Below are 15,749 nucleotides of genomic sequence, written 5' to 3'. Positions count from 1 at the left end.
TCCAGGGGTGTTTTTTTTTTTTTTTTTTTTTTGAGACAGAGTCTCACTTTGTTGCCCAGGCTATAGTGTGTGTAGCCTGGGCAACACTGAGCTTACTGTAGCCTCAAAATTCTGGCCTCAAGTTATCCTCTTGCCTCAGCCTCCCAAGTAGCTGGACCTATAGGCGTAGGTAATTTTCTTAATTTTTAGCCTTCCCAAGTAGCTGGACCTATAGGCGTAGATAATTTCCTTAATTTTTATTTTTAGTGGAGATGGGGGTCTCTTAATTTTGCCCAGGTCTGGAACTCCTGGTCTCAAGCAATCCTCTTGCCTCAGCTTCCCAAAACGCTGGGATTACAGATGTGAGCCACTGCACCTGGCCAGCCCAGATAGTTTTAGAATGCTAACTCATCTCTCCTTTACTCAAAAGTTTGGCAACTCCGGCAGCCCTTTTGGTCATGGTTGCAGAACCCTGGCGGCCGGCCCCGCCCCACTCCGCAGCATCATCTTACACCACCCTCCCCGCCAACTCCTCCCAGCTCCCAAAAGCAGGTGCTTCACTCATGCTCTTCCCTCAGCCTGAAGCACTTTTCACAGCTGCCAGCCTCACTGGTTCCTCATCCTCCTTGGCATCAGCTCCCAAAGCAGACTTGCGTGACAACCCCAAGACGGCCCTGCACCCTCCCCCACCCCACACGCCTGGGTCATTCCGCCCTCACTGGGCAGGCCATCTTCCTACTGTGGGCTCCATCTTGGCAGGACCCTCCTGTCCACCGCGGGCCGCCCCCCTGTAGCCCTCTTCTCCCTCTTCTGTTCCTCTAACACTGAGGCTGAGGACACTTGGTCCCCTTACAGGCAAAAGCAGTCATGTGCCCTTCTGGCAATGGGGCAACTGCAGAGAGCATCCTTGGAGGGTTTCCTTATGCCTCTTTTGCCTCCACCTTTCTCCTGTCTGTGCCCTGGGGATGTATGGAGGCAAAGCTGAGGCTATCAGAGCAGGAGGCCAGAGGCCTGGTTCCTGATGGCATCAGGCTGGACTACCTGCCCATGGTCTCCTTGTAGTGAAGCAATAAGACCACGTTGGAGGCCAGGTATGGTGGCTCATGTCTGCAATCCCAGAACCATGGGAGGCTAAAACAGGAGGATCCTTTGGGCCCAGGCGATCGAGACCAACCTGGGCAAGATAGCAAGATCTTGTCTTTACAAAAAATAAAAAAATTAGCCAGGCATGATGGCACATGTCTGTCATCCCAGCTATTCAGGAGGCTGAGGTGGGAGGATCGCCTGAGGCCAGGAGGTTGAAGCAGCCTTAACAGCATAGCAAGACCTCATCTCTTTAAAAAAAATCAATAAAGGTAGTTTGGGCCGGGCACAGTGACTCATGCCTATAGTTCCAGCTACTCGAGAGGCTTAGGTGGGAGGATCACCTGAGACCAGGAGGTTGAGACTGTGGTGCGCAGTGATTGTGCCACTGCCCTCCAGCCTGGGGGACAGAGCAAGACCCTGACTCAAGATAAATAAATACAACCATGTGGGTTCACCAGGTCCATCAGTGGAATGCCACGGGCACTAGCGGCTGGATCCCTCCCATGGAGAGCAGACTGCACGCTGCAATGTGTCTAGCAGTGTCCTTGGCCCCGCCCACCCTCTCTCCTCCTAAGTCCTGACTGCCAGAACAGCCCTGGCTGGGTGTTCTAGAGGCGAGACCCCCTCCACGTGTTTGGCTGCCGCAGACAGGGAAGGGAACCCACACGGGAGATGCAGGCCGTTCGCGCCTGGCTCTGCACCCACCTGGCGGGTACGCTGGGCCCTGAGCACCTCCAGGCCAGCCTGCAGCTGCTCCTTCTCACGGATGAGCTCCTCGCTGAGGGTCTCCAGGTCCTGACTGCTCTGCCGCTCCCTCTCCAATTGGGCCTGCAGTTTCTCAATCTGTGAGGCCAGAGACCACAGGGCCGGGGCTCAGGGTGAGGGGCCATTGTAAAGAGCCACCTGAGGGGCACAGGGGGCCCATCCACCCAGTGCTGGGCAACTGTCACGTGCCAGGGCCAATACAGTCAATGCTGCGTACACACACGGTGTGAGGAAAGCTGGCCGTGGGGCCAGGCCAGACTCCAAATGGGCCCAGGGTGGGCCCAGCAGGACAGCAGGCAGCTGCTCCTAGGCTGGCACTTGCCTGGGCACAGCAGGCCCTCCTGCCCTCTCTGTCCACCCCCCCCCCCCCCGGGGTCTGTGCCAAGACAAAGTACCTGAAATGGAAGTGTCTTGTAGGCTTGAATCCTCAGCCTGGGGGTCTGCACTAATGCCAGGCAAGGTCAGAACTGAGTTAAGTTCAGGACACCCCGCTGGTGGAGACTCCCGGGGGACCCAGAGCATCGGAGCAGGAGAGATGCCCTCAACCCCACCTCACAGGTGAGGATGCAGAACATAGAATTCACATGTCGTCACCCTGGGGATGAGGCCACACAGCCCTGACCTCCCCATACCCACAGGTGCCACCATCATGGTGCCTGTGACCACATCTGGACTCTGTGCTCTCCCAGGGTGCATCCCCCCAACACCCGTGTACCCGGCCATGGGTGTCACATGCCTGGCATGTCACAGATGGGACTGGGGCAGTTGGTGATGGGCCTCAAGCCTCCCCGCTATCCGGACAGGCTGCAGTACCTTCTTGCTGAGCTGGTGGTTGTCCTTCTCCAGAGCCAAGGATGCATCACGCAGCCCCTGCACGCAGCTCTGCAGGCTCTGGTTTTCTCTCTCCAGCTTCAGGACGCGGCTGGACGCACACTCATTCAGCTCAAACACAAACGACTTCCTGGAGGCTGAGGCATGAGGCTGAGTCAGGGCTTCCACTTCCACGCTCGCCCCCGGCTCCCACCCAGCCAGGGTCTGCTGGGCACCCGTCCTGCCTCTCCACCCCTCGGTACCTGGGGTCCCTCTGCTGGTTCGGCTGGAGCCTGTTGGGGGCACCTAGAGCTCCAGAGGAAAGGAGGCCCGGCCAAGGCCGCCACAGGAACTAGAGGCTGCACAGGCTGTGGGACCGGCTGTTCCCAGGCTGTTGGCTTGGCTGTCTTTATGTGTGTGTGTGTGTTCTGAGTCGGGGTCTCACTCTGTTACCCAGTACAGTGGCACGAGCATGGCTCACCATAGCCTCAAACTCCTTGGGGCAGGCGATCCTCCCTCCTGAGTTGCTGGAATTATAGGCAGGTGCCACCATACCCAGCTAATTTTTTTATTATTTTGTAGCGACCTGATCTCACTATGTTGCTCAAGGCTAGTCTTGAACTCCTGAGCTCAAGCAGTCCTCCCACCTGGGTCTCCCAAAATGATGGGACTATGGGCATGCCTCTATGCACAGAGGACTCTTCCTGTGATCTCACAATTATATTCAAGAAAAGTGGGATCATATATGCAAATTGCTTGAAAATTCTGAGACAGAAGAGAAGCTCAAGATAGAAGAACTGCTTGGCCACAGACAGAGGAGAAGCCGTCTCCAGAGCTATGACCGAGAGCTCCTGGCCCTCTCGGCCAACAGGCAGGTATAACTTTGGGCAAGCCACAGGGCCTTGGGGTAGAAAAAGAGGATACGTGAAACCCTCCAAGAAAGGACCCTGTTGCTTGAGCCCAGGAGTTTGAGACCAGCCTGGGCAACGGAGCGAGACTTCATCTCTAAAAAAAAAATAAAAAACATAAAATTAGCCAGGCATGGCGGCATGTGCTTGTAGTCCCAGCTACTTGGGAGGCTGAGGCAGGAGGACTGCCTGAACCCAGCAGGTTGAGGCTTCGGTGAGCTGTGATCATGCCGCTGCACTCCAGCCTGGGCGACAGAGTGAGACCCCAACCCAAAATAATAAAATAAAATAATAAAGAGATGAGGTGCTTGCCCCAGGTCACCCTGCTAAATAACTAGGGGGCAACTGGGACATGTAGTCAGGTCCTTGTGACTCAGGAAGTCACTGGCTGCACATTCAGGCATGTCCAGGCTCTGCCTGTGTAAGGCCTTCGTTCAGGCCAATGCTTAAACTCCAGCTGGGTACCAGGATTCTAAAGGGCTCACACATCATATAGAAAAGGCTGAAATCGATGAGGACTCTGGCTCCACCAGTCACTAGGATCCACCAAGTACACTTGATGGGAGACAGACCCAGGCAGCCTGCACCACTGCTCTGCTCCACTAGGGGGCGAGGCTCCCCCACGTCCACCCCATGGACTTGGCCTTTTAGACGGGTGGTCCTCAGCCTTTTTGGTACCAGGGAAGGTTTTGTGGAAGACAATTTTTCCACAGACCGGGGTCGGGAGGGTGGGGGTATGCAGTCACACCTCACTGCTCATGTTTATCTATATTTGCAGCCGCACCGCCTCGGCTCCACCTCAGATCATCAGACATTAGATTCTCATAAGCAGCAGCAACCGAGATCCCTCACACGTGTAGTTGACAATAGGGTTCACGCTCCTATGAGAATCTCATGCTGCCGCTGATCTGACAAGAGGCAGAGGTCAGGTGGTAATACAAGGATGAGGAGCAGCTATAAACACAGATGAAGCTTCACTCACCGCTGCTCACTTCCTGCTGTGCAGCCTGGTTCCTAACAGGTACCAGTCTGTGGCCCAGGGGCTGGGGACCCCTGATCTAGAAGCAGGGAACTGGGCAAGCCCATCGTGGTCTAGCCCCCAGGTGCACTGGTACCAGAGCACAGATAGCACCAACCTCTCACACAAATGAATGGTCTAGCTAACTGACAGGACCCTTCAAGAGAAGAAATACTCAGCTGCTTTCAGTAACCTTTCAAGCAAGCCTGAGGGTGTTTTTCAGGATTTTAAAAAGTCAGTCAGGCTTGATGGTTCACACCTGTAATCTTACCCCTTTGGGAGGACAAGGCAGGAGGACTACTTGAGTCCAGGAATTCAAGACCAGCCTGGGCAACATAGTGAGACCTTGTCTCTACAAAAAATTAAAAAAGTTAGGGGGGCATGGTTGTGCATGCTTAGAGTCCCAGCTACTCGGGAGGCTGAGGAGGGAAGATTGCCTGAACTCAAGAAGTGGAGGCTGCAGTGGCCGTGATCACGCCACTGCACTCCAGCTGGGCAACAGAGTGAGACCCTGACTCAAAAAAAAAAAAAAGCCAAAGGCCACATCCCACCAAGAGTCTACATTAAGATTAACTCCGCTATTGGGGCGAGGGAATGGCCGGCGTGTGCTATTTCCAGCACAGGAACTAGCTCATTGTTTGTAGCCGAGGCTTCCTGCCTAAGCGCGGGTGCAGCCCCACCTCTTGTCCAGGCCCAACGCCTCGCCTGGTGGCAGAACAGGCCCAGGAGAGGGCCACTGGGCCTGGTGGGGTGGCAGAGCGCATGGCCTTGAGAAACAGCAGCACGGCCCATGCAGGAGACAGAATGGGCTGCCTCTGTCCTGGCCGACGATGCAGACGGGGGAAGAAACTTTGCCAGGCGCATTTACAGCGGGGCCAATGACCAGTGGCTCCTGCCCTCCAGGACAGCCTGCCATGAGCCATCACATGGAAGCCAGAAAGCCACGACACTTGTTTGTATCGCATGTCCTGACATAGAGATGGCCAGGCCCATGTTCGGATTGGAGAAGCAATCTCCGATGTTGCTCAAAGGGCACTCATGGGAGTCACACTAGCCTGGGTGAACAGACAGGCTGCCACGGAGACCCAGGTGGGGCTTGGCTCCCAGGCAGTGCCAGTAGCCACACGGCCGGCTCCTGTGCCACCTACCGTCTGACATGTCGGCGCTCCTGGACAGCTGCTCCAGCTCCCAGCCCAGGTGGGCCGACTCATCCATGCTCTGCTTCTGCGCGATTGCCAGCACTGCGTTCTCCTCCAGTAGCTCCTCAATGCGCTTCTTGTCTGCATCCCGGTCCTGGGGAGGCAGAGGGCGGGGAAGGCTGTGGGTGGCCCCCTGGACGAGTCGGGCCCTGTGTTTTCCATCACACACGGCTGGGGAAGGTGCACTGGCTCATGGCCAGGCACCAGGGCTGGCACAGAGCCGGCTGCCGGGAGGGCAGGGCCACTACTGGTTACCCTGACCCGCATGGTTCCTCGCTGGGGCCATCTGGGCAAAGTGAAGACCGTGCAGGTCTTTAAGGCCACTCAACAGTGCGGCTACCTTGGGCCTCCAGAGCAGGCCTGGCGGGCCTCAAGCGGGGGGAGCTACCACACCTGGCTCTGCATGTGTCCACGCCTGCCAAAACCCTCCTTGTGGAAAACGCATGCACATGCATCCTTGCAGAAGTGTTGCCGCCCTGCTACCATGGGGTGCCCCCAAGTCCTGCATCCAATAGCTCCAGCCCCATTAACAAGGGGCATGGCCTTCCCGGCCCCCATGCCAGCGCACCCATACCAGCTCTAGGTCATGCAGCTTGGACTTGAGCTGCAGCTGCTCCTTCTCCAGCTCGTGCACACGGTCGCCCCGGGTACGGGCTGCGGTCAGCTGCTCCTCCAGCATGGCCTTGGTTTCTATCAAGATGGTGTTATCCTCCCTCAGCTCCTGAGAGCAAGCATATGCACGGAAACATCAGACAGAGGGGCACTGTCAGGCAAGGGTTCCTGGGCCAGTGGACAGAACTCCAAGGCCAAGGCTCGTTCAGGCACCTGGTCCAAACATGATCTAGAGATGGCAGGCATGGTGGCTCATGCCCATAATCCCAGCACTCCGGGAGGCCAAGGCAGGAGGATCGCTTGAGCCCAGGAGTTCGAGACCGGCCTGGGCAACATAGTGAGACCTCATCTCTATAAAAATCAGAAAGATTAGCCAAGAGTGGTGGCTGTAATCTCAGCACTCTGGGAGGCTGAGATGAGAGGATTCCTTGATCTCAGGAGTTCAAGACCAACCTGGACAACACAGAGAAATGCCTGTCTCTACAAAAAATAAAAATAAAACAATTAACCAGGTGTGGTGATGAGCACCTGTTGTCCCAGCTACTTGGGAAGCTGAGGCAGGAGGTTGAGGCTGTGGTGAGCCAAGATTGTGCTACCACATTCATTCCCACCTGGGTGGCAGAGTGAGATGCCCCTAGCAGGACACTGTGTCTCCAATCTATACCTAACGCACCTCTCTTCGTTAGGAAGGACACATGGACTTTCTCCGCTGCAAGAGACAAATCTTCAAGCCCAGATGTGCCAGGCATGGAGCTAGGGCCCTGACATCATGACATCATCCGGACGGACACAAGGACTCTACATACACACAGGATCTGAGCCTTCCCTTGATGAGGAGGGGGTGGGCCTGAGTCCCATCTCCACCCAGCTGTCACTCACTGACCGGGGTCCCAGGAAAATATGGTGATGCAGACAAGCTTTTGTCAGCACACAGCTCCTACACGGGCATCTTACATGTGTCCCCTTGGAGACAGAGATCCTCTCAGCCGGTTTCTGGGACAGGGGCTTCAAGGCAGCCCAGCAAGCTGCCAAGTGAGAGTCCATGAATGAGCACCAGTGAGGGGTCCCCAACCACCTGTCACAGGTGGCACAGGGAAGACGTTGTCTGTATCCACGCTCTGCTGTCCCTAGATGGCCTTGGTTTCTCCTCTCCCCAGAAACCCCCAAATACCACTCAGCAACCTGGGAGGACCGAGTCTCCCCCAGATGACTCTGGAGCTCACAGACAGCTACTCAGGGAGCATGTCCACAGCTGGGCAGGCAGAGCTTTCTGGGGCTCATCCTACCCACAGGCTACATGGGAACGGGGCTGGGAGGCTCTGTTTAGCTGCCACGTGCCCACCTTCCTACACAGGCCAGCATCTAAGACTCCAGGCAGCAGGGAAGACACATGCTCCCCGGTCAGTGGACAGAACTTTGAGCAGAGCCAGCAGCCAGTGGAGGGCTTAGTCAAGACTCTCAATGACCTGGCATGCCTCCCTCTGCCCGTCCCCAGCAGAGGCAATTTCTGCTCTATGGTCAGCCCCGTATGAGGCAATCCCATGGGTCGATATCACTCACTCCACACAGCAGCCCTCAGAGGGAGGCAGAGACAGTCCCCTCCTATGGACAAAAGGCTGGCTCAGGAAAATTAGAAGTTCAAGGCCAGTGATCCCAGCACTTTGGGAGGCCGAGGCAGGAGGATGGCTTGAAGCCAAGCGTTCAGACCAACCTGGGAAACATAGCGAGACCCGTCTCTACAAAACAATGTTAAAAATTAGCTGGGTGTGATAGCATCTAGTAGTCCCAGCTCCTTGGGAGGCTGAGGTAGGAGGATCATTTAAACCTGAGTCTGAGACTGCAGTGAGCTATGATTGTGCCACTGCAATCCAGCCTGGACCACAGAGCAAGATTCTTGTCTTAAAAAAAAAAAAAAGAAACAGATGAATTCAAAGCCACAAACCCAGTCGGGGCAACTAGGGTTTGAACGTGGCTAGAGATCTCTAGCTGTATATCTCTCCACTGCCCTCAGCTGCCTGAAGCCCTGCCTCCCTGGGTGACACTGGGAGCACCTTAGGGGCGTGCATTTGGATTAGAGGTCAGTGCGTGTGTGTGTGTGAGAGAGACACACACACACAAGACACTCTGGGACTGATCATGGCAGAGACACACACAGAGAGAGAGGCGCATGGGGGAGGAGGAGGGAGAAAATGACAGAGACAGATATAGAGACAGAGAGAGAGAGAGAAACCAGAAACGGGAGAGAGGGAGAGAAGAGGGGAAGAGAGGGAGGGAGAAAGGATAGAGGGGGCAGAGAGAGATGACACCCCAGGGCTGACAAACCCACCATCCCTCGGCCCACCTCTCACATACAGATCTGTTCCTAGCCTTTCTCATCTGGGGGTGCCTGTGGAGAGAGACTCACTAAAATAAGCTCACCAACACTCCGATGCCAGGGGTCTCAGAGATGACAGATCCTTCCTGCACAGGGGGACAGACCCACCCGTACCCACCGGCTGGCGTCCAGAGAGCACCATGCCCAGCTGGTCAGCGCCCGGTGCTGACGTGCACTGCCGGGCTGTGACTCTCCCCAAGGGAGGGCGTATCCTGCCCAGGGTACATGTGGCACCTGCCTCGCCCTCGAGCTCTCGGTGGAAAATGAAGCATGGGGAGAGGAAAGCTTCTACTGCCCTCACCCTCCTCCCACATGGCTGCGAGGGCCCCTCCCTCTAGTGAGACTGCCCTCAACGAGAGTCGCCCATTCTGCTGTTCATTATTTTAACCTTTACATGAACTAGATGAAGCTGCCAGACGCTTAAAGACGAACCGTTGTACACTTGTGGTCCTACCATGTCTTTCTTTTCTTTTTTTTTTTTTTTTTGAGTCAGAGTCTCTCTCTGTCGCCCAGGCTGGAGTGCAGTGGAACACTCACAGCCACCCCAGTGTCTCGATCTGCTGGGCTCCAGTGATCCTTCCGCCTTACCCTTCCAAGTAGCCGGAGCTACAGGTGTGCACTACAACACCCAGCTAATTTTTGGTTTTTATCGTAAAGAAAAGGTCTCGCCAAGTTGCCTGGGTTGGTCTCAAACCTGCGGGCTCAGGTAATCCACTCTCCTCGGCCTCCCAAAGTGCTGGGATTATAGGCTGAGCCACTGAGCCTGGCCTCTTCCATGTTTTTCTAGCTGAAATTCAGCTGCCTGGCCCTGCATCCGCCCCTTCCTCTCTCCCTCCCACAGCAGGACACACCCTTGGGTAGCATGTTGATGTGTATCCAGCAGGTGGACTGGGTAGCCTTTAGGGGAACTGGCCACGTCTCCTCCCACTGAACCCAGAAGTGTGTCATGCAGGCAGGTCCAACAGCTGCAAGCTGTCACGGGCGCAATGGCCACCCCCCAATCCTTCCCCCATGCAGAACCATCCCTGAGCCTAGGGGACCCAACTGCCCTCTTCCCCAGACAGCCCTTCCACCGCAGAGCACAGGGGGCAGGGTCACCGAGGGGCTTGTGTATGCTGGCAGATAAGACGGAGGTTCCGCCACAGGGTCCACATGGAGGGCCCCGCCACACTCTGTCTAGAGGCTGGCCCTGCTCTACAAGCCTGCATCCCCATCTCCTCCTGGCGTGGAGGCCTTGCAGGAAGGACCACTGTCCACCCGCCACCTGGCCCCAGCTTGGGGGTGGAACATCAAGGATGGCGAGGGGACACGTGTGCACGCCAACACCAGCAGCGGCCCCTGGTGTGTGGGCCTTTAGTAGCTGCACTAAGGGACATCCATGACCCCGCTGACACACCTGCTTGTTGATACTAATGTGCAGCCTATGGCAAGCCTTCTCGGAAGCACCGTACTTGCCAGGAGGCGCAGATTCTGACAGGACTCTACCAACCCCTAGCCATGGGCCTATTGTCATTTTTGTCTTTCATGAGATTTTTGCCCAAAGAAAGGAAGGGTTGCACTTTCTCTGACAGACCGAGTTGGCGAAGCGTGTTCTTGGTTATCAAAATACGCATGTAGCTGTGGATTGTGGATATGCAAAAGGTGGGAGGTGAAGTGGGCCGTGTTGGGCACATCCAACAAAGTATCGTGTCTGGGCACATGTGGGGCTAGAACATACACATACACAAGAGACATGCATGCCTGGGACACGCATGCCCCAGACACGCTCAGGACATGAGTGCCTGGGACACCCGTGGGACACACATGTGTAGGACATGCATGCCCCAGGCATGCACGTGCAGGACATGTATGCCTAAGACACACAAACACATGCAGGATATGTGAGCCTGGGACATGCATGGCCCGGACATGCACACACATGCAGGACATACATGCCCGGGACACACACACTGGGGACACACACATACAAGACACGTGTGCCTGGGACATGTGCACATGACTGGGGTGAGTGAGCTCTCTGCGTCAAGTCTTTTTCAGTTTCCTAGAACATCCACTTTAACCTTAAAAAAAATAGAGGTTATTTTTTAAATGACGGAGATGGCCTGGGAGAGGGCCTGCAGAATGCAGACTCCAGGGGCCCACTCTGGGCTCTCGGGTGGCCCAGGAATCTGCATGTTAGAGAGGCCCTTCAGCTGACACAGGCAGATGAAGCCCACATCCAAGGCTTACAGGAAGCTGGTTCACAGCTTTATTTTACTTACTTTTTACTTTTTGTAGAGACTGGGTCTGGCATAGCTCACTGCAGCCTTGACCTCCTGGGCTCAAGCAATTCTCCCGCCTCAGCCTTCCACAGTGCTGGGATTACAGGTGTGCATCACTGCGCACAGCTACTTCAGTTTAAATGGGTTGCTTTCAACTGTTTCACAGTTACTCTGAGGCGGCCGACTAGGTTTGAGCTGACTTGACATGGTTAGTGTCCCACCATACTGCAAGGACTGTCCTGTCCAAGATCTTACTATGAAAACAAAACTTCCTGGAATGCTGAAATAACCACGGCACACACAACACCCCGCTTGTCCCAGTTAACATCTGCTGCACCTGCCCTCTCCCCTGTCCGTCCGTCTGCCCCTCTATCCATTTTGCTTTCACTTCCTAGATGTGTCCACCCAACATGTGGGTCTTTTCTAACCTGAGGTTTCACCCTGCAGGCCAACCTCAACTCAGATGCGCTTCCTCACAGCACTGCATGCTTTTAATTAACCACTCAGAGATTATTCTTAAGGAACCACAAGACCAATTCCTTGGAAATGGGCGTATCTACACTCTGAAAACCTGGATTCTCACACATGGCTGGGAACACACACGTTCACTGACATGCAAACATGGGCCCACCAATGTCATCCAAACACTCAGATAGCACTGGTTCCTCAGAGCCCACCAGTGGACTGACAGGCCTGGCCCTGCTGGGGGCAGCAGGGGCTCTCCTCCTGAGCCCCTGGATCTCATCACAAGGCAGGGGCTCTCCTCCTGAGCCCCTGGATCTCATCACAAGGCAACTTGGCTCCGGGTCTCTAAGCCACTTTCCAAGTTAACTCTACCACACACCCAGAGGCTAGGGAGGCCGTAAGGGAAGCCCATGCTCCTGTGCCTGGTCTCCTCTCCTGAGCCTGGCCTCGGCTCCCATGCCTGGCCTCCTCTCACGTGGCCTCTCTCCTGTGCCTGGCCTGTTCCCATGTCTGGCCTCCACTCCTGTTCCTGGGTCTCTGCTCCCATGCCTGGCCTCTGCTCCCGTGTCTGGCCTCCTCTCCTGTCCCCTGGCCTCTGCAGCACCAGTGTCAAGGAGGGGACCCCGCCAGCCCTGTAAGCCCCGTGCTGCCCGAGCCCACCACCAGCAGCCTCGTGGCCTGGGACTATTCCAGACACTGAGAACGTGCCGTGAGGGGACCCGCCAGGGACGTGGGGAGGCACGGTGAGAAGCAGGAACTCGCGCCTGGCTCACCTGGTCCATGGGCCGGGTAAGCTTCTTCTGAAACGCCACCACACCAAGCCCCTGGATGCACTCAGCGAGGATGGTGCATGCCGTGCCCCATCACCATGGGGCCTGCGGCCCTCCTGCCTTGCCCCATCCACGCAGATGCACCAGGGTTGGGGGGCCCTGGGCTCCTGTCTCTTGTCCTCTTGGGCCTCCAGCCCTCTGCTCCACCCTCTGTGCGGTACCTGCCTGGTTAACCCCTCCTCCCCGTTTGAGGCCTGGTTTTCAACATCACCTCCAAAGCCCTCCCTGGTTCCCACCCAGTCTGGGTGAGGCTCCTCCTACAGGGCCCCCAACATAGCTCTGGTGTCACCTGCCTCTCTCCCCAGACAGAAGCCACAGGCCCTGCCTGTCCCTTCTGTTATCTGACCTTGCTGTGTAGTGGACACCACTGCAAGAAGAAACCAAAGCCTCTCATATATACAGAGGTCTCAAGTATGGGGACAGGGAGAAAATCAGGACCACCCATGCATCTTATGAGGCCTGAAGATGGCTTGGAAGGCTGTTGAAAAGCTCCAAGCCAAGGATGAGTGTCCTCCATGTTCACCCAAGTGCTGAAGGCACAGGCATCTAAGGAGAAGACTTGCTCCTCAAAACAGTGCCCTGGCCAGGCACGGAGGCTCACGGCTGTAATCCTAGCACTCTGGAAGGCCAGGGTAGGAGGATGGCTTGAGCCCAGGAGTTCAAGACCAACCGGGGCAACATAGCAACCCCATCTCTACAGAAAAATCAGCTGGGCATGGTGGTGTACACCTGTAGTTCCAGCACTCTGGGAGGCTGACACTGGAGGATTGCTGGAGCCCAGGAGGCTGAGACTAAGGCTGCAGTGAGCTGTGATGGGGCCATTGCACTCCAGCCTGGGTGATAGAGTGAGACCATGACTTGAAAACAAAAACAAAAAAAGAAACACACAGGCCAAAGGACCTCACTGTGGCTTCAGGCGGGAAGAGAGAACCCTAACAGGAGTCGCAGCCTTCCATCCACCACAATGCCGCGAGGCAGAAGAGGAGCCAGAACCTGGCTGCCTCCTCACTCCAAGGACAGTGGCTGATGGCCCCAGAAGCCCCAGGTCCGCAATCACTGCCCACCTCCATGCGGGCCTTGTAGAAGTCCACGTCATGCAGCCGTTCCCGGCAGCGCACCAGCTCCAGCTCCAGCCGCTCCACACGGGCTGCCTTCTCCCGCAGGGAGTCCAGCTCATCGCGATAGGCACGGGCGGACCGGGCATCAGCTGCTAGCTGGGTGTTCTGGAAAGTGGGAAGGCAGAAACCCCATCAGGGCATCCCTTGGGGAGGCAGGGAGGCCAAACTGCTGACACAGGGTCTTTGTGGCTACCCACAGCACACCGGAACCGCACACCTGGCCCGTTGGGAGCCCCAGCCCTGCCCAACCCTGACCGGCAACTCACCTCCTGCTTGGCCTTCTGCAGCTCCAGCGCCAGCTGGTCCACTTCGTGCCTGGTGTCCACCAGCTGCTCCGTCTTCTCCTCCCTGCAGGGTGGGTTGGAAGACGTGGAAGGGGCTTCCTTGGCTAGCCAGGTGTAGGTCACCCTCCCAGACCACAGTGGGGAGCAAGAACCCGGGTTCCTGACAGCAGGCAGAGACCTGCTGTGGGGCTTGCAGTGAAGTCCCAGACTCCAGCAATCCTTCTGCCTTGGCCTTCCCAAGCGCTGGGATGACAGACTCAATACTCCTCTCATTTTTTGAGTTGGGATCTCACTCTGTCACTAAGGCTGGAGTGCAGTGGCACGCTCATAGCTCACCGCAGCCTCAACCTCCTGGGCTCAGGTGATCCTCCTGCCTTGGCCTCCCAAAGTGCTGGGCTGACAGGTGTGAGCCACCATGCCCCGCCTCTTTTTAAGTTTTTACTTCCTGTCCTCAAAGTACATCCACCCACCACCAAGTCTCCCTCAAGTATGTGGAGCAGGTAAGGGGACCACGGCCACAATCACACCACTACCAGCCACATGACCAGTCATGTGACACTACCAGCTGCAGGAACTCAAGAGAACACGCCCGCCAGACAGGCGAGACGCCTGCTCCCTCCGGCCAGGAACACACCAGCGTGTAGTTGTAGCAGCCCTGCCCGGCCCAAGTAGGGACAGCAGCTGTTTCTACAGACAGTCTGTTGGGCCTGGCCAGGAGGTACCTGAGTGCCAGGTCAAGCCTCCCTCCCCTGCAGGCCTGCGGGAGGCGACTGCCCTGGTCAACTGCTCAGAGAAGATGCAGTTGAGCCCAGGCCCTCAGAGTTGCCTGTCGGTAGCATCTCATGCGGGTGACAGCACGCTAGGGACACAGGGACACACAGGAGCCACTGGGACTCACAGCTCCTGCCGGGTGCGCCGCAGTCGGGCCTTCGTGTCGGCCAGTTCCACAGCCAGGTGCTGCTTGTCTTCGCTCGAGAGGCTGCTGCTGGGGCTGGGCGTGGAGTCGGCACTCGAGGACCGCATGGGGCTGGGTGGGTGCTGCGCCTGCAGGTAGTCGCGCTCCTGGGTCAGGTCCACGATCAGCTGCGGCCGGGTGGGGGGGACGGGGGATGGGGTTAGCCCACGCCTGGCCCCGTTAGGATTTGGGAGAGGGATGGAGTTAGCCCGTGCCTGAGCTGGTTAGGACAGAGGGGATGGGGGACAGGGTTAGCCCATGCCTGGCCTGGTTAGGACAGAAGACAAGGGATGAGGTTAGCCCACACCTGGGATGGTTAGTTCAAAGGACAGGGGACAAGGTCATTCCGTACCCGAGCTGGTTAGGACAAGGGGGTTGGGGACAAGGTTAGTCTGTGCCTGGCCCAGTTAGGACAGAGGACAGGGGATGAGGTTAGCTCATACCTGGGCCAGTTAGGACAAGAGGGACTGGGACAGGATTAGACCATACTTGGCCTGGTTAGGACAGAGGGGATGGGAAATGGGAGTGGGGCTGGTTAGGACAAGGGGAACGTGGACAAGGTTAGCCTGTGCCTTTCCTGATTAGGACAGAGGGGGTGAGGGGTGGGGTCAGCCCACACCTGGCCTGCTTAGGATAGAGGACAGGGTAGGAGGTTAGCCTGCACCTGAGACAGTTAAGACAAGGGGGATGAGAACAAGGTTAGCCCATGCCTGGTCCAGTTAGGACAGGAGGATGGGGACAAGGTTAGACCATGCCTGACCCAGTTAGGACAGAGGGGATAGAGGATGGGTTAGCCCACGCCTGGTGCCTTAGCCAGTTGAGGGGGAGACCACCAGGAGGCAAGAGATAGCCCAGCTGAGACCGGGGGCTGGAGCAGAACAGGAGGTGACGGGGGTTTCCAGAAGGGGTGAGATGTCTAGTGGGACAGAAGGGAGCTGTGCGAGGAGGGATCCCAAGCTCTTAGGTGACTGTTCACTGTTGGGGACATAACCAGGGAAAGGGCCCAGGTCCACCCCCCTAGAGCCAAACCTGTAGGACTGGGAGGTGCCCAGGCTGAAGATGGAGAGTGAGGAGGGTGGGGAGGA

At 56.7% G+C, this 15,749-nt stretch overlaps 1 protein-coding gene across 1 annotated transcript in view; it reads right to left on the bottom strand.

The window, feature by feature from the left end:
• Positions 1-15,749, bottom strand: part of CCDC88C (coiled-coil domain containing 88C) — a 113,644-nt gene that overhangs the window by 37,657 nt on the left and 60,238 nt on the right. The window contains exons 8-14 of the mRNA XM_021706412.1: positions 14,608-14,792; positions 13,692-13,773; positions 13,372-13,530; positions 6,340-6,486; positions 5,715-5,859; positions 2,644-2,798; positions 1,771-1,908 (exon numbers count right to left, since the gene is read on the bottom strand). Coding sequence (XP_021562087.1) covers positions 1,771-1,908; positions 2,644-2,798; positions 5,715-5,859; positions 6,340-6,486; positions 13,372-13,530; positions 13,692-13,773; positions 14,608-14,792 — 1,011 coding nt within the window. The remainder of the gene's footprint in view (positions 1-1,770; positions 1,909-2,643; positions 2,799-5,714; positions 5,860-6,339; positions 6,487-13,371; positions 13,531-13,691; positions 13,774-14,607; positions 14,793-15,749) is intronic.

Source organism: Carlito syrichta, unplaced genomic scaffold (assembly GCF_000164805.1).
Source record: "Carlito syrichta isolate Samal-C Ts95f unplaced genomic scaffold, Tarsius_syrichta-2.0.1 Scaffold315561, whole genome shotgun sequence".
Lineage (NCBI taxonomy): Eukaryota > Metazoa > Chordata > Mammalia > Primates > Tarsiidae > Carlito > Carlito syrichta.
The sequence above is the reverse complement of the archived record's forward strand: the minus strand, read 5'-3'. Positions and strand labels throughout refer to the sequence as shown.